Raw genomic sequence first — 18,446 nt, forward strand, 5'->3', positions numbered from 1 at the left:
TTTTGGGGCTTATAGGGTATTATAGGAGATTCATCCCCTTGCTTTCCGAAATAGCCGCCCCTCTAACAGACACACTCAAAAAGCGGTACGACTCCCAGAATTTCCTTTCTCCCTCCCCGGCTATGTGGTAAGCCTTCAACACGCTGAAAGGGATTATCACCACTAACCCGGTCTTAGCCTCCCCTGATTACAATAGACCTTTCATCCTCCATACCGACGCTTCAGACTATGGGGTGGGGGCGGTATTATCTCAAAGGACAGAAGAAGGAATCGAGCACCCCATACTGTATATTAGTAGGAAACTGTTCCCTAGGGAAGTAAAATACCCCACAATAGAAAAAGAATGCCTGGCCATCAAATGGGCCGTGGAGAAGTTAAGATATTATCTGGAGGGTCACCCGTTCACCCAATACACGGACCATGCCCCCTTGCAATGGATGAGTCGGAACATGTCCCACAATCCCCGAGTGTTACGCTGGTTTTTGGCACTACAACCCTTTTCATTTACCGTAAACCACCGGAAAGGTGTGGAGAACGGTAGTGCGGATTTCCTCTCCCGGCAGCCTCTCCCCGATCGGGAGAATCCAGGGGGGGTGGTGTGTAACAAGGTGTCCAACCCTGACCGGGACAAAAACCACCCATTGAGGACTGACTGCATGAACAACCCCATTTCCCCTCTTTACCGCCAGCATCCTGACGCCTGGAACAGAGAGGCAGACTTAAGAAGCACGGGAGGAAACGAAGACCCCTGTTTCTTTAACTGGAACGAGCTTGGCTCAGACCACGCCCCCATTGATGACGACGCGGACGGAAGGAGTTCATATCGCGGAAGTACAGGAGAAGAGAGGAGAGCGACGACGGACGAAGAGGAGAGCGAGACGCGAGAGAGTCGAGAGGAGAAACCGGAGAGAGAAGGAGAGGACGAGAGACCTATCCCAAGACCGAGGATCCAGACATCGGAGCCAGGAGGCCAGCGACCCGGCGATTCGCCCTGCCACGTTTCTGGAGAAGCGTGGCACCAGCAGGTACGGGCTCGTATCGCGGGTTGGGCGGGACGTCAGAAGTTAACTAAGCCCTAGGAGACGTAATCCCCAGTACCCGTTCCCTCACTCACCCGACACCTAGGACAGGAGAAAGAGCACGGTGTGACTCCCCCACTCCCCGTCCCCTCACGTTAAACCAAGGTTGAGCACTGGACTGATACCGGTCTCCTTTCTCTTTCCACGCACCCATTGGGACCGGAGAGCCTTCCCCTACCCCGGAGAACACGGCAACCTGGACCGGAATAGGAGAGGAAAGAAGGCTCCAAACCGACGGGCGGCCGCAGATCAAGAGGCGGACTCCCCTCTTCCCTTCTACCGGACAACCACCTATAGGAAAAGAGTGTACCGAACAATAAAAACCCCATCTGCCTCTTATTCCGCCTCCGAGATTCATTCAATCCCGCGACATCATCTGAAAGGGTGGAGTGGAAGGATAAACGTCAGCCCATCAGAACGACTGTAAAGTTAATATCCAGGGAAGGCACACACACAAGAAGGGAAAGACAAGCCAACGAATAAGAAGCAATCAAATGAGAGTGACAATGGTAAGCAATGACTGAGCTTTCACCCGACTATTAATTCTGGATAACCCCACAATCGGTCTTTCGCAACTAGCCAGCTTGCACTACCTGGGAGGTGAGACCTAAAAAGTAATACACTGAATGTAAGCAGTAATCCAATCAAAAGGAAGAGGAAAGAAATCAACTGAAAAAGAAACAAGCAAATGACAGGGTGGTTTTATAGTCACTAGCCGGTATTCGACAAGCGATAGCAAAACGTTCTCTGTATACAAGACATAAAAATCTATTGACAGAGAAGAATATAACTTCCCAGAATCTCAATTAGAAAATGTCACCGTGCCCTTCTAATTGTGTTGTCTTTGCTATAGTACAGATCTCATATAGAACAAGCAGCAGAAATGCATGCTTCCATAACACACAGAATGTGTGCAATACATGTTGCATCAGTGTAGGCTGTTCTCACAAACACCAAAAGAAGCAGTCCAGGTTTCCCTCAAACACAAAGCCACACTAGCATTATATTTGATGACTTTTTTTTAGCACTTCTTAGCATTCCAGTTTTGATCTTATAGTCCTTAGACTGGGCTAGCAGTGGATCACAGAAGCATTTACAAAATCAAAAATGTCAGCCACTTATCAGCTTGACCCAGCTCCAAGAGGCAAACAATCTCTTCACTAAGTGCATACCATGTTCTTGTGACATCACCAGCCTCCTGCTACGGTACATCTGAGTTCAGTTGGAATGCCTTAAAGTCGGCTACAAGAAGCAGAACTGAGAAACAAGCACCTGGCAGCTCCCCCTTTATCCGCATTCTACTCATGTGAACACATAAGGAAGTATATAATATGTTAGTACACTACTGTAGATAAGTGCAGGAGGAGTGCATCTACAGTTAAACACAAAGTGATGAAAAGGGAGATCTGTTGCAGGCCCATATGCATGTCTTTATGACACACCAGATCCTTTAGTCTTTCCACACTCCAATATCCGAGCTGACCTGAACCTACATCTGCTGGCTGGCTGGCTTCAGGGTGCTGAGAATGCTTGTGGCGGCCCATGACACTGTTTACAAAGGGCCCGGTTGTGGTCCTTCCTAAGGCAGCTGGAGGATGATGTACGTCCACCTGTTTTTTTGGAATCGTGTACCATTCCAAATCAAAGTTAAATTTGCATGAAAGCCCACTCTAAAAAATTAACAACCTGGCAGCATATTGCAGGTGCCAAGCCCTTAGAATAATAAGTCGATGGGAGAGTTAGTTGGGTAAGCAATAAAGACTGCGAAGTGGGCAGCCAAAAGCAGCAAGAGGCAGGACAACAAACAGGACATGTAAAGAAGCACAAGAGAAATAGCAAAACAGAGAACAGTAGAGGTGAATTTGGCATGGTTAGCGATAGAACGCAATAGAGATGGGGCAACATGTAGAGCTAGGGAGTGAGTTGTATGGGTGGACACTGTGGAGAGTGAGCTGTAAATTGAATGCATTCTCATGAAGTGCTTGACCTAAAAGAGTAAAGTAGTTTCCTACAAGTGAACAGTGGAAGCACAAAAGTAAAGAGATCATGCTCCAGGAAAAGGAAAAACACAAGATGGACAAGGAAAGCCATCAAAAAGCAAGGTCATGAGAGTGACAAAGCCAACCTATGACAACCATCGGTGGGCTTTGAGCACCTTTAAGTTCATGAAAAAACAAAATAGATCTTTCGCAAACAGACAGCTATACTGTCTTGTAGGCTCCACCTACAATGTAAATGAATAAGCAAAATATAGTAAATTTAATAAACAAAAGAACACCAAAATTTGAAAAATCCAATAAGGGGACCCGAACATATGAGTTTGTTAAAGAATTAAAGGAAATAGAACCTAAAAGCACAGAGCATCAATGATAGTCTATGGCTGCAGTAGACTGGTACCTAGACACAATTTGAATCTGACCATGAAGGAGCGCGGATCAGATACACCAACCTGGTTTGCCCTGGTCAGGACCTTCCAACTTAGTTTTCAAGTCCCAAACACAAATAGGAGTACACTAATAAGGCTCTCAGAATCTCAGGGGCTGCACTAAGAGACATTCAGGGTGTCAGGCAGAGGCAAATAGTATGGTTCGGTCCAGGTCAGGCTGCCACTAATCAGCTTGGTACATCCAGGAAAAGGCCTTCTTTAAGTTTGTTATAGGCTGTTGTCTCACTGTAGCCACACAGGAGGCCAGCCAAGTGACCCCTGGAGTCCACTTCTTAGCCCTGGACAAAAGAGGCAATAGGTTCAGTCTTTCAGGGCTTCTGTTAGGTTACAGACAGCAGGCTCAGTCCTCTTCTGATGATGTGCAGATTCAGAGAGTGTTCTGAAGTGGGTGCCTGAAGATGCCACATTTATGCCTAGGACCAGCTAATGGGTGGAAGTGACTCCTTGGCACTCTCTAACCAACTGGGCAAAATGTTGTGGGGACCAACCCTACCAATTTTGCCACCCTTCCTGTTTGCCTTGCTGCAGCTAAGCCCAAAATGCCCTGTGTCAGGAAAATTTCAAGATGGTGAAAGTCTTCAGCCACACTAAACTTGCACTGGGGGTATGTGTGGGGGGTGTACTGTGGTAATCCTAATGTCCTCCCACATACCATGCTAATATCTAGTTTGAAACAGCTACTGCACCCATAACAAACCCAAAGACATATGTCTGGTAGGACTTCAGTAATGAGACAAGTGATAAATAAGAACTGTCTTTACATCCTGTTCTCTCCCTTCCAAGTGTTCCCCATGTACATATGGCTCAACCGACCTGTCAAGCAGGATTCGATGTTGTGGTGTTACAGGATGCCCACAGCCCCCCTCTGAATATTTAGAGGAGTTCAGAGGAGTCACCTTGGCCGATACAGGTCAGCCTATTGTTTGTTCCTGAAGGGGACATTTCACACCTATTCAAGGCTGCAACAGGCTAAGTGCTTCCAAAGGCTTAAACTAATTAACCTTCTGACAGTTCAGGCAGATAAAGATTACCTTTCTATAAGTTTCCTTTCTTGATTTAATAAAACTCTGACTGCACAATTAGATTTGATTTTTAATAGCTATTAAAATAGTGATATAATTATTTTTCAAGCTGGTTCTATTCGTGACATACAGTATTCGCATTTTAATATGTGCGCTGGTTTAATCTGTACGCCGGGCCTGCCACAGTGAAAAATACCTGTTTGGGCCTTGTCACTGTGACAGGACATAGTAATGTTAGTTTTCTACATGTCCTACTTTTAAATACCATGCACCTTAAATTGTGGGTTGCAACGCCTACATATGGGTGACTTATTAATATTTAAAAAGAAGGTTTTTATCTGTCAAAAGGGGTTATTTTAACAGGTGGTACTGCAGGTTTAAACTGCAGCAGTCAGAATACACAGCGTACGTTAAAAACTATGTTTGAACTGCCACTAAGGTGGATCGCACAATACGCGCTGCAGTCCACAGTCCACAAGTACATCATCAGGTAAGGGTGCCTACAAGGGATTCTCTTTCATTGTAGTTTTCATGTGTTCTGAAGTCAATGATAAGCTCTAAACATTAGCTTACGGTAAATTATTTTTAAAAATGCTTTCTTATTTTAACGTTAATCAATCTAAACAACAATTTTATCTAAAAAAAGAACAATACAAGACAGGTGTATACTTTTTGAAACACAAATTTATGTGAGAAGGTGAAAAGGTATTGAAGGGTACATTAAATACAATACATATAAACACAAAGTGACCCGAGATTTAGCAATTTCTTACAACCGTTCTCATCTCTGACACTTTTGGGGTCACCCGTTCCATATGTTATATAAATAAAGAAATTGAACCTGGTTATAAAGAAAACAATTCCTATGGTGAAATCAATCACAGAGAAAGTGGATGCAGTTGTCGATGTTTCGGTCTATGTTGTGATGACATCTGTAAGACCACCTTCAGGATGGTATTTTCAAATGTAGAATGATCCTGAGAAGACTAAGCAGGTGATTTCCTGTAGAACATCACGGGGCTATATGATGTAGTCTAATCCGTTGAGTGGGTTTCAAAAAATGTAGGATGGAAATACAAATTGGAGGCAATCGCTCATCCAAAAGTACGCCTTTGAGATAATGCTCACCTGACTTTACTTTAGTGTGACCAGCCACTTCATTAAGTGTTCAAAACAGTTCTGGACCCAGCTGATAAACCACTGCTTGTGCAGACAGCAACATCAGCAGTCCACAAGTGTCATTTAACTTCTAGGTCTCGCACGCACTTGTTACACTATCTACTAGGGACTTAGAAGCACATTAAATGTACCAATAAGGAATAAGTCAATTTACCCACAGTTAAAGGGGGAGCACAGCCAATTTACTACTGGTTAGCAGGAATAAAGTACACAAAGTTCTAAAGTCAGCAAATACATAGGGTCCAGCAAAATCCAGGGTGACCACACATAGAAGGTACATATCCTACACTAAGGAAGTTGAAAGTGGCTGCGCTGCTAGACACTCTAGATAGTGTTTATACTACACAATTAAGGCGAGATAGTTGCAGCATCTGTAAAAAAAAAAAAAAGCAATCCAAGAGTTTGTAATGAAGGTTTATCAAATGTCAGTATATGCCTGCCTCTATAAAGCGCAATATATATGGCAGTAATTGCTGCTTATGGTCTTAGTATGCAGCAACCAGAGATCCAATTTAAACATTGCTTGCCACTAGTGAAAATGCACGCAGTCTCCCATACCTTGGAAAACACCTATAAAGGGAGTTTGTAAGTTCAAAACTACCCCCGCGTGGCCCACTTTTTTTTTGGCTGTTTGGCTATTGAGGGCCTCTTTCTTTTTAGTACCAAGGCCTTTTTAGGTCTCGCCTGACCAGCGCTTTAGCGCTGGCTCTGGCGAGACTTATAGTAAGCGCGTTTTGGAAGTGCAAACGAGTGCTTTCAGGCCTCCAACTACAGTGCATGTGCCCCGGGCGCGCGCACCATTTGGCAGCCTGAAAGCACTCGTTTTCTTTCACTTTCGGGGCCCCTTTGATGTCCCGCACCACTGTGCCCGCCCCCACTCCCCCTCCCACTCCCTCCTCGTCAACTTCAGTGCGCGCTTGTCTTTCCGCCCCCACTCCCCCTCCCACTCCCTCCTCGTCAACTTATAGCAGGGTTTTGCATTTTATAACTAGTCATGTAATACCTGATTTAAATCATAAAATAAAGTACATGAAACATTTTTAATACGTTTTAACGAGGTACTGTTAAACTCTATCGAGCATCTCAATAGTGGGTTACTTTTTTCAAAATATAAATGCATTTTAACGGCGTGTGCGTCGCGCAGGCCCCATGTATCTAAAGCATGTAATGGGGAGTTGGAGGTTGGAGTCTGGAGTCTGTCCCTCACGCGAACGTCCCCATGACGTCAGCTTCTTTAGTGGTTCTTACACACCTCTGTAGCCTAGTTGCTGGGTTCTGTGTCCCTTGACCCTTCTTTTGACCTTTCTCTGCAGGAGTGGAGCCTGGCCAGGCGTGCATTATGGCACCTTATTCTAACAGTTTGCCCCCCTCTGCGAGCACACGCCTCACTGTGTGATCACATTTTCCAGTCAGGTCGCCTGCTGCGCCCTTCAGTGTAGAACGCAATCCCGCCATCGTCACCGCCCCTCCCCCCCCCCGAGTCAGAAATACTTCCCAAAGACAACAAGCATTTGCAATGCATTAGGTCTCGCATTTACGCGAGTTCGTGCTATTGACATTGCAAATAACAATGCCTATTGGCATTGGCATTTACAATGCCAATAGATTTAACTCGTGTAACTGCGAGACCTATTGCATTGCAAATGCTTGTTGTTGTTCCAGTCCAACCCAGGCCATACCTGAAAAATACTGGACAAGTTGCATGGCCCGGTCAGTCAACAGTGCACGTGGAACTGCCCCTTAGCTTGTGAAAGAGTTATCTAAGCTGCTCGCATACAGTAAATACTGGGTGCGCAGAAGTGGCAGTGAGACATGAACTGTGGCCGAGCTCTGAATTAGGCAATTTCGAAGGTTGTCTGCATGTAAGGGGAGCTCAGAACGGCCACTCTAGACTTCTACAGTAATGCCATTAGCAGGGGCAGAACTGGCACTGCCAGTGCCCCTTCTTCAAACACATGTGCAGAGCAGAAGTTGGGTGATCTCTGTAACTGTTACAAACGAGTGTTTGTATGATTTCAGCTTCATGCACCCAGTACTCGAGTATTAAAAGAAGAATGCTCTTACCTGATCTCTGCAGCAGCCCCCGCACGTCCTTCTTCTCGGGCAGGCCAGAATAGGCCAAGCCCCTGCACTCCAGGATGCTACGCAGCTTCTGGAAGCTGAGGGTGACCGGGTCCACCAGTTGCCCAGCCAGCACGCCCGTCTCGTACCAGGCTACGGCCTCCAGGAAGCGTGCCAGGGCGAAAAGCACCAAGAAATAAAGCAGCAGGAAGCAGAGCTTCAGCCACATCCTGCCGGTGGCCGGGGCCCTGGAGTGGGCTGGGGGAACGGGGGCCGGTAGGGGGCTGAACTGAGACCTGCGGCAAAGAGTTAGGTCTCCGGGGAGGCGCTCACTGAGCGCCGCCCCCGCTCACCATACCAGCGGAGGTTGTCACAGCGGCCCGAGTGCAGCTGTCAACAGCGCTGCTGTCACTGTGGTCTGAGGGTACTGTCACTATGCTCTAAGGGAGTAGTCACTGTGCTGCTGGGAAGCAGTCACTCTCTCTCTTCTACGACTGCAAAAAAAGCTACTCTTTGTCACTGTGTTGTTGTCTGTTCTCGGTGTCCGGGAAGAACAGAAGTCTTGTCCTTCGTCTATGTCTACTCACGAGGACACAGTTGTTGCCTGGCAGAAAAACGCCAACGGGGAGGCGAGCTTGTGGCACTGTTGATAGTAAAGCAGGACTAGTCTCAGCAGTTCCGCCGACTCGTGCCGGTCTTACGTAGTGAATTTAGTGTCCATCTTGGAATGCACAAAAGAGTATACTTGACACAGGTCTGCGCGGAAGAACATCATTTTAGTACATTAATGAAATATTCTTTTGAAATTAATTTCTCTAAAATGTAATTCTAACTCAATGCGCCTTTTTTAGTGTAATCTACTGCATTGAAATTACAAATCATGATAAAGAATGTTATCCACATGTTATTAGCTAACTAACATTTTAGTGAATATTGACATCTCGGTAAAGTTCTCGCAACAGTTTCTTAGAGCAGAGGACACAATAAAATGACCAATGCAGATTGCTGAAGACGATCCACGTTTTTACAACATTCCTTTCTTTAAGTACGTTTCAGTCCGTTCTCTCTCTCTTTGTAACTGTTCTGATTTGATGAAAGGCTGTGCCCAAAAGAGTTTTAATAATGAGATGATTTCTGGCTTAGTTGACAGGGTCTGCCAGTACTAGCCAATAGGGCTATGGGACAAACCAGTTTTATAGGAAAGGGCTGGAGAACCATAGCACTCAAGTCTCTCGATTCAGAGTTGTTTGTGTTGTATTTACTTCACAGGTAAGTAAGTTTTATTTTTTATTTAGTAATTTTATTTTTAAATTACAATGCTATTACAAGTAATTTACTTCGAATTATTTTTTTTAGATATTCATTAATTTAGTTAGTATACCGAAACTTCAAATTACCTTTCCCTGAATCCTAAAAACACACTACTGACCGATTCTTGCCTGACGCCTAAAACTCTTTCCTATGCCATAATGCTACCCTACCCTACACCCTGAAAGCCCCTTACTACCACTTAAATCTACCTATCCCTAGCACTAAAAAAATAAACGCTACCCCTTAGTGGTGGGGGAGCCACTGAAAGCTCGAACCAGGCTCAACGCTGAAGCCTGGCTCTGGCTAAGCTCAAGATCCTGTAGGAACCTCGAGCTCATTACGTGCCGAGTTTTCATGTGGTTTATGCCTCCCTCCCTCTATCATAGAAGTGGTGTTACGGCCAGACCTGCTCACTATAGAACTCGGAAACCAGGTTCGAGTCTCGGTGTCTGCTAAATATCATGTGATTCTGGGCAAATCACTTAATTTCCCCATGCCTATAAATAATGCATGTGATCTTGTGTAATGTAACTGGTGCTCATGTAAAACGCTTAAATACCTTCGGGTCAAGGTCGCCCTATATTTTAAAAACTGTAGAAGAATGCACTAAAAGGTAAAAACAAAGCTTTAACATAAAGAAAGTCAAATAGATACCCCATTACTGACCGATTTGTACGAAGTGAATCCAGAAAACTGAGGCTTCCCAGTTTAATTTAGGTGATCCTAGACAAATATTTTAATTCACCATAACTCTTTTTTTCTTCATTTTCACGTAGGAAAGCACTTTCTAATATGTGAGTTCAGACTCCCAGTTATACAAAACTAATACTTTTAATAAGTACTCCTCATTGCAGTGCTATATTGTGCCCATTAATGTTAAATCTTCCACAATAAAGAAATATACTTTTTGAATTTTAAGGAGATTTTATCATATTTTAAGTAGGTTGCTGTATGATTTACAATATACATATTTTCAGGGCTCGGCTCGTGCACAGGCTCTCGTAGCAAGACCCTTTGTTCGGCTCTGGCTCAGTTCTCCCTGTTAATTTGTTGGCTCGCGCACCTCTACTACCCCTTAATGCTACCCTTCCACAAACCTTCCTAAAAACCTCTTCCTGTCCCTTACCACTACCCTTCAGTGAACCCGAAAGCCTAACTACCCTTTAAAGCTTCCCATCCTTGAACCTTAAAAAACAATATTACTCCTTATCACTGTAGCGCTACAGTGGGGGGCCTGGAGTAGGATTTCAGTAATGACTGAGGCATACACTTACTTGGGGTCTCATAGGGAAGCGTCTGTGCATGACCACCTAGTCTCTTTTTATGATCTCTCCTGACGTCATGCCCGGCGTCAGGATGTGTGCATACGTGTACATGTCCGTGCCACGAGTGTGTCACATGACTCACTACATTCCTCCTCATATTAATTTTTCTGAGAACTTCAAACTAGTTCCAACTTCTAAAGTAACTAATAAAAACTCAACTGTCCAACTCCTAGTTCACTCATGACTTATGTTAGTTAACACACTTAGGGCCAGAAGTACGACCATTCACTTTTGCGAGTCGCAAATTGCGTCAAATTGCTTCACGCAATTTGCGACTCGCAAAAGTGAATGTACAACAGTGTCTCAGACACTGTTTGCGATTTCCAATGGGGTCGCAAATTGCATGCCTCATTAATATTCATGAGGCAAGCGCAATTTGCGACCCCATTGGGAATGGCTAGCAGTTCCAGGGATAGTGGTCTGCTGGGGTCAGCAGACCACTCTGGGACTGCTTTTTAAATAAAGCTGTTTAAAAAAAAAAATGCATCCCTTTTTCCATAAAGGAAAACGGAATGCATTTAAAAAAGAAAAATTAAACTTTTCTGTTTCATTTTTTAAGTGCAAGCAGTGGTCCTTGACCACTGCCTGCTCTTAAAAAATATTTTCTTACAAAGAGGAAGGGGTCCCTTGGGGACCCCTTCCTGTTTGCGAGTGGTTTACCACCTACTTGAAGTAGGTTGTAAACTGCAAGTGTTTTGCGACTGCAAATGCGGTTGCAAAACAATAGTACATGGCAGTGAGTCTCGCTATTAGGAAGGGACGCCACTTCTCGTCTATAAAGGCGCCTGCCTTCTGGAGGATGTATTGCTTGAGGGCAGTGGACCTGCAGCCCTCTTTTACCCTGCAAGCACTTCTTTGTGGGGGAGATCGTCAGTGCAGGTGCTCGCAAGTTTCCATATTGTCGCATAGAATATGTCAGTGCACTCCCCGGCTCATTGGCAGGCTTGGCACAATGTGAATCATTTAAAATCCAGGTTAATTTGGGGGTCAAAGTATTCATTTAGGGGAATTGCACCATCATAGTAGTGATCACCGCCAGTGCTTGGTAGGTTGGGTAATTTTGAATATCTCCTCCCTTGCGTAGTGCAAGTGAAGGGATTTCTGACTTGTCCCTCTGTCGTTTTAGTGCCTTTGAAATAGTTGTTGCGACATGCGACCCGCAAACGCCATCGTGATGCCGCTGTGGGAGGGTCGCTGCACCAGCTCCGTTCACTGAATGTAGAGAGGGGATTGGCACCTCCAGCTAATTGATGTGTGCGACCCCCATTGTTGGATCATTGGGGGAAACTTGTCAGATGCTTGATCCTGGGGGCCGAGGGTTCATCTAGCTTATACGGGGTACTTTTGTTTCTTGTGTGGTTAGTGTGCATGAGGGTGTCTACAGCGCCGATAGTTCGTTTGCACACTTACACGTTCAGTAGTGTCAACAAGCATCCAGTCTTGCAGTGCATGTACTCCCTTCTTCTTAGTTGGTTGCAGGGGCTTCTCCACACCCATAGCATGGAATTGGGAGCTGCAGTGCTTGTTCAGTGGTTGGTGTATTCAATCAATCAATCAGAGTACTTGTAAAGCGTGCTATATACCCGTGAGGGTCTCAAGGCGCTGGGGGGTGGGGGTGCCGCTACTGCTCGAATAGCCAGGTCTTGAGGAGTCTTCTGAAGGCGAGTAGGTCTTGGGTCTGCCGTAGTCGGGTAGGGAGGGTGTCTTGTATTCAATTGTGCACTGCCCCCTTGTGGCAGATCGTCAGAACCGTGACATTCAATGCAACAAGGTGATCGGTGAGGTGCTGGATGCTGGGCGCTTGCCGTCTGGCCTCTCTATGTGGGGTGTCAAGGCGGGTGTCAGCAGCTTTCAGGCTGCGGATGGAGGGTTGTGGTTGTGCAGCTGCGTGTCCTTCTCTGCATGCAGCTGTTGCGCATAAGTGTGATCATGCATTGATACTGGCAGGGCAGGAGCAGCGGTAGTGTCTGCGAGGTTGCCAGTGTTCGGCAATCCTCATCCCCAATATAAACCATTGATGGAGCTCATTCTCGAAAACCACTGAGGCATACACTCATTCTGGGCCTCATGAGGGAGGTGACTTTGTATGACCGTCCCTTTCCATTTTTAGGTCTCGCCTAGCGTTGCTGCACACATGCGTAGCTCGCTCTGCGAGATTTAATGCTGATGAGTAGTTTCTGTTAAGGGCTTGAAGCCCCGCCCCTTATTCCCATTGGCTCGCGTCACCGTTTATGTTAAACGGTGCACCGTCATTGGGAATAAGCTTTCCAGGGTGCCTCCTTTTCCCTTTTTTGACCGGCCCACCCAGACTGGCTCGCCTGCATTATGGCTGTCGTGACGAAATTTCTTATCAGAAGCTTCGTCACGCTGCCCTGCACGCGCCAGTCCGGCTCTTTGATTGGGCCGGACAAAAAAAGCAGATAAGGCGCTGTGAGAAAGTGCCACCTTTTCTTGCATGGTATGCCCCCACTTTTTGCTGAATTGCTGAATGTACTTTGACTGAGTGTGCCCTGGACTCCTGCCAATCAGGTGCCCAGGGCCTATGTTCCTTCCCTAAAACCCAAATTGGCAAACCCTGGCCACATGTAACCCCATGGTAAATGGTACCCTAGGTACCCAGGGCCTTGTGACCAGGGAAGGCCTCTAAGGGCTGCAGCACTTATTGTGCCACCCTTAGAGGCCCTGTACCCTAACACAAACACACTGCCCTTGCAGGCTGAGTGTCTGGGTACAGGACAAAACAGAGAGTCGACATGGCACACATCCCTGTGTGCCATGCCCACAACATACACTGCCCTGGCATACATCAGCCACCCCTCTAGCTGGGTGCCCTATGCCAGTGAGGTGGGCACAGGAGCATGAGCCCTGTACCCCTACAGTACCCAAGTCCATTCCTGGGCACTGTAAGTGCAGTGCTGCCATTTAAGAGTATATGGTGCTGGGAGCTCGTCAAACACGAACTCCACAGCACCATGATGGCTCCACTGAAGACTGAGAAGTTTGGTATCAAACTTCTCAGCACATTAAACCCGCACTGATGCCAGTGCAGGATTTAATGATTTAATGTACGATGCACTACAGATGGCACCTTAGAGATGCCCCCTGAACCTAACCTACAATCTACGTATGGTCTGAGGGGCTGCCTAGGCTGCCACACACCAGACATGTTGCTGGACCCCTGGGTAGAGAGCCATCCGCTCTCCTGGGCATGCAACAATGCATATCCTGGGCGAGGTGCTAGGTCTCCTCCCCCAGGATGGGCAGGGGGAAGCTTCAAAGGCATGCCGCCTTTGTGAGCGTCTCCAGGCCACTTGCTGTACTCAGCAACTGGCCCCCACCGGTTCTAAACCCCCACTCTGGCGGGAAGATTGGCCGGAAACCCCAAGAAAGGACAGGGGGTGTGCCAGCCTCTGCCAACCCCACCCCTCAGGTGGGGGAGGCGAGGTGAAACACATCCCCAGGCTCTCGCCATCTTGAAGATGGGGAGCCCTGCCCAATCAGGACTAGGCCACTTCCCCCCCCCCCCCCCCCCCCCCCCCACAGGAAAGTGGCAGGATAGGGGGTGTACCCACCCCAGGACAGGAACCCAGTGGTCCCTCCCCTTTACCTACCTGTAACGCCCCTAAATTTAGTATTTAGGGGCACCCTGAACCATTCTTCCTCAGATTCCAGATTCCAAAACAGCAAAGAAGATCAAGAAGAAAGAAGACCTGCCGTGCAGCTGCAAAGAAGAGGAAGACACCAACTGCTTTGGCCCCTGCCCTACCGTCCTTTCGACCCGCGAACCTGCTATATCCCGGCACCTCCTGTGGCCAGCAACCTCACAAACCCCGGAGAACCTGGCTACCTTGTGACTCTGAGCATCTGGGACTCCCACGAGCAGTGGCTCTGCTCAAAGCAAGTATCTAACCCCTGGCATCAGCCAGGAACCACCAACCCTGCACACTCTGCACCCGTCCAGCCTGGCCTGTGCTGGAGCGGACAAAGACCCCGATGACGTCCCCCCGGCGACTGTGACCCCGAATCCGGCAACCAAGGACCCACCTCGACGCTCCTGACGACGCCTGCAGCCTCAGAACCAGGGACCACCCCCAACCGCGATCAACAGAGGGTAAGATTTCCAGACACCAAAAGGCACCCCTGCACCCAGCGCCCTGTGGCCCCCTGTGCCCGACTCCTGGGTACCTACCTATCCTCCAACTACCCAACTTACCTCTCAAAGTGGTGGTCACACCTGAAGAATCTTCGTCCCTGAACTTGCAGCCTTTGTTCGTCCTTGAGCTTTTCCATTGCAATCCATTGAGTGCCCGAAAGCTCAAAAGCACCCTGCACCCAGCCACCCGAGTGGCCCTGGCAGTGCAACTTCTACTCCTACCTACTTCCCCATTTGCCCTGAGCAAGTGACCAGGAGCCCAGCTCCCACAGCCGCGTGGCCTGCTAGTCAGCAGCCACCAACCAAGGGCCCCCTGCCTCCCGTAGGTTAACATTGGGCCTAACTCACTCTGCACCCGGCTGCCCCTGTGCCGCTGAGGGTGTAACAACTGTACTTACCTGACCCTGGGAGACCCCTGAGTCTATGCCCAGAACCTTAACTCTGCCAGTCGAATACTTAGCCAAAAGCCGATAACTCACTTTTTTTCTTCCATAGGGTAACATTGACTGGATTCTCTTGAAATTTCTTCTAAGTGTGGAGTTTCTAAACTTTAAAATATTCACCTAACGTAACGAAAACGGAAATACTCACCTGCTATTAGGAGAGATCCCAGTGCTGGATCTTGGTGCCCAGCACTGACCCTGAAAAGTACTTACAACCGTACTTACCACTAACTCAGTTTTCTTCCATAGGAAACCATTGACTGTTTTTCTGTGCAATTACTTCTAAGTGTCGATTATGCAAACTTATAAATATTCGTTAAAAATCGCCTGTATAACTTAAACGCAGTTTCTCGACTGCTTACAGGTGGTACACTCGTGCTGGATCCAGGATCCAACACTGACCTAGAAAAAGTAACCATAACCCTACTTACCTGCTAAGTGAATTTCCTCCCATAGGATACCATTGGTAATTTGATTAGAAAAAGATTTTGTGTCAACTTTTAAAATAGCAAAATATTGCTTAAAAATCACAACAGTAACTAAAACATATTCACTCACTTGTTTCCAAGAACTGTCCCAGGACTGAATCTAGGATCCAGTCCTGGAGTTAGAAAAGTAATCCTGAAAGTAATCAATTGCATATAACTTAAAATTCCCGTTGAGCTCAATGTATTATTGTGTTTGAAATTGTGTTGCCTATTGCAACAAACTGTAACTGTTGCATTCCGAGTCAATTGCCTTTTGCAAAGTATTTAACTAAAGCATCTCATTCTGAGAAAGTATATTTTGATACCTATTGTTGGTTCTAAAATAAAACAACCATATATTTTTATATACAAACCATTGGCCTAGAGTTCAGTTCTTGAGTGTGTGAGACCATTTGCTGACTGAGTGTGTACAACAAATGCCTTACACTGTCCTCTGATACTGCCTTACTGCTCGACCAAGCTACCACTTTAGAGAGTAAGGTTATATCTAACTTTAGCCTCTGCCAAACCTCTGGAGTCTGTGGACTCAGTATATACAGAGCCACTTTCCTACAGGCGCGCGTGTTTATTTTTGCATCTCACTTTCACTTTTGAAAGCGCAATGCAAAAATAAACAGTGGATGCCTGCGTGTCTGGCGAGCGCTTGTCTTTATTTGCGTTGAACTCTTTGGGCTTTCGAGGGGGGAAAGGTAAATCTTATGGGTTACAAGTAACGAGGACCCCCTTCAACTAGTCCCCATCCGTTCCTTCCTCGGTTAGAATACAGCCAAGCACTCAGCCGAGTGTAGCCTCCGTTCGCTTCCTGGAGGGGAGTTAAGGTATCAAGACGTCCCACGCGCCTGCTGCTTTCCATCGCCCCAAACTTAAGGGAAAAGTTGGGCACTGCAACTCGGAAGGCCACAGACATACGTTTTATACGACCCTAAGGTGCAGATAGTATTGTACTTCACATTTTGTTGAGGGGCGTAGCTTCCTGGGGGTGGGGGCGCTGGTGTGTTTCACCCCCACCCCCAATATAAATGTATTTTTGGGAATTAGTTCAGCATAGCTATGTGCTTTCTCTCGGTATCGTGAGAAGTCCCTAAGTGTGCCGGATTACACAAGGAATGTTTACATCCCCACAGACAGAAACGCACAATCTCACTTCCTCTCCGTGTTTTCAGTATTCAAAGGCGTTGATTATTTTACCCTATATTGTGTTTTATTCTCCCCTTGTACCCGCACCCATCCGTATTGCTCTCCCTTTCCAGTGCCCCTACAGCCCCTCTCATGCGGACTGCTTGTGTGTGATGTACTTTCACATTCCATGCCAGAGTGATAGCTGGGAGATCCGAAGCCCACTCACCCAATCTTCGTGGCCAAACAACATGCCTAGTTTTGTTGGGTGGTCAGGAAGGCGAAAGAGGTGGTGCGTAGGTATGCGAGGGCAGTCGCTTTTTAGGTCTCGCCTAATTCAGTAGCACCATAGCAAAATGCAAAGAAAACTACTGGACTAGAAAAGATACTCATAAATGAACCTTGTAAACTTGAGAGCTCTGCATTACTCACCCCTTCTATCTCTCTCTCCCCTTACACCTGATACATTATGGAAGGGTTAATTATTTTGAGCACATCAGGGAAATCTTTATGGTGTTTAATGGAGACGAGAATCAATTACTGCTGGATAAGAATCTTTCTGACTTGCGTGTATGCATTTCTGATAGCAGCATACAGCACAAGATTGATTTTTGTTAAACGCCAATATCCACATTTCATGTACTATTTTTCAGATGCCAAAAACATTTAGCTGTCTTATTTCAATTCCTTAGTAAATCATGACCTTTAAGTGTATCAATGCATCAGTACGTTTAACTTCAATACATTATTATATGTCAAAAATAATAACTTTAAGGAACTGCTATTCCAAGAAAAGGTATTTTAATGTGACTTAGTGAGGAAGGAGCGAAGATGGCCAGACAAAGGTGTAGACCCTAAAACTAACCAACACCACCATTGAATGAGACTGCCACCCAGGGGCGCACACAGGTGACAAGGCTATGCAGCTGAATGGGCAAAGATATTCTCAAACAAGCATCTGCAATGCAATAGGTCTCGCATTTGCCAGAGCCTAAGCTTTTGGCATTGTAATGACAATGCCTTTTATTTATTTGTTTTCAAAACCCACACATAAATAAAAAGCATTGTAATCTACAATGCCAATAGCTCAAACTCTAGCAAATGCGAGACCTATTGCATTGCAAATGCTTGTTCTTATTGTCTGACGTCGTGCACAGGACAGCCTCTAGGCGCTGGGAAGTGTCAGCCCAAGATTGGGAAGAGATGGCTGGAAGTGTTTGAAGTGGAATGAATGGCAGACAAAGAGATCGTGTTGTGTGTCTCACAGGACATGTGCCTGGCATCCCAGCGGCCTTTCTGCACAGAAAGAGACCGTGTTGTGTGTCTCACAGGAGACGTGCCTAGGATCCCAGCTGCCTCTCTGCAAAGGAAGAGACTGTGTTGTGTGTCTCACAGGAAACGTGTCTGCTAACTTATCACCTCTAAGATCAGCTGCCAGCAGCACCCCCCCTCACACGTCCCCAACCCCCACCCCCAGAGCCTGCCTGCGGGTGGGTAACTGGAGGAGAGCCATCCTTGCAGCGGGAAACCCTCCTGCGCCTCGGATGCCGTTCACAGGGACGGTGTCACACCGCTCCCATCAGCTCCGTCCTGTGGCCACCATCACCTCCATCATTCGCAGGCCTGGGTGGTGTCTCAGGCAGTGGAGGGGACATCAACCCCCATTCGTGGTGTCTCCTTTAAGCACTGCAGCTGGGGGCTGTGGGGGGCTTCCCCCACCCCCTTCGCTCTCTCTTGTTTTTGCTTATTTTCTTTTTCATGCTTTGAATGGCTGCAGCTAGCAGCTGCCACCCTTTTTTTGCACACAGCACACACAAGTACAA

General features: G+C 46.8%; 1 protein-coding gene across 1 annotated transcript in view; it reads right to left on the reverse strand.

The window, feature by feature from the left end:
• Positions 1-8,382, reverse strand: part of RNF103 (ring finger protein 103) — a 150,853-nt gene extending 142,471 nt beyond the window's left edge. The window contains exon 1 of the mRNA XM_085642631.1: positions 7,791-8,382. Coding sequence (XP_085498757.1) covers positions 7,791-8,016 — 226 coding nt within the window. The 5' untranslated portion in view covers positions 8,017-8,382. The remainder of the gene's footprint in view (positions 1-7,790) is intronic.
• Positions 8,383-18,446: the final 10,064 nt, after the last annotated feature.

The sequence above is a fragment of the Triturus cristatus genome, chromosome 2_2 (genome assembly GCF_964204655.1).
Source record: "Triturus cristatus chromosome 2_2, aTriCri1.1, whole genome shotgun sequence".
Classification (NCBI taxonomy): domain Eukaryota; kingdom Metazoa; phylum Chordata; class Amphibia; order Caudata; family Salamandridae; genus Triturus; species Triturus cristatus.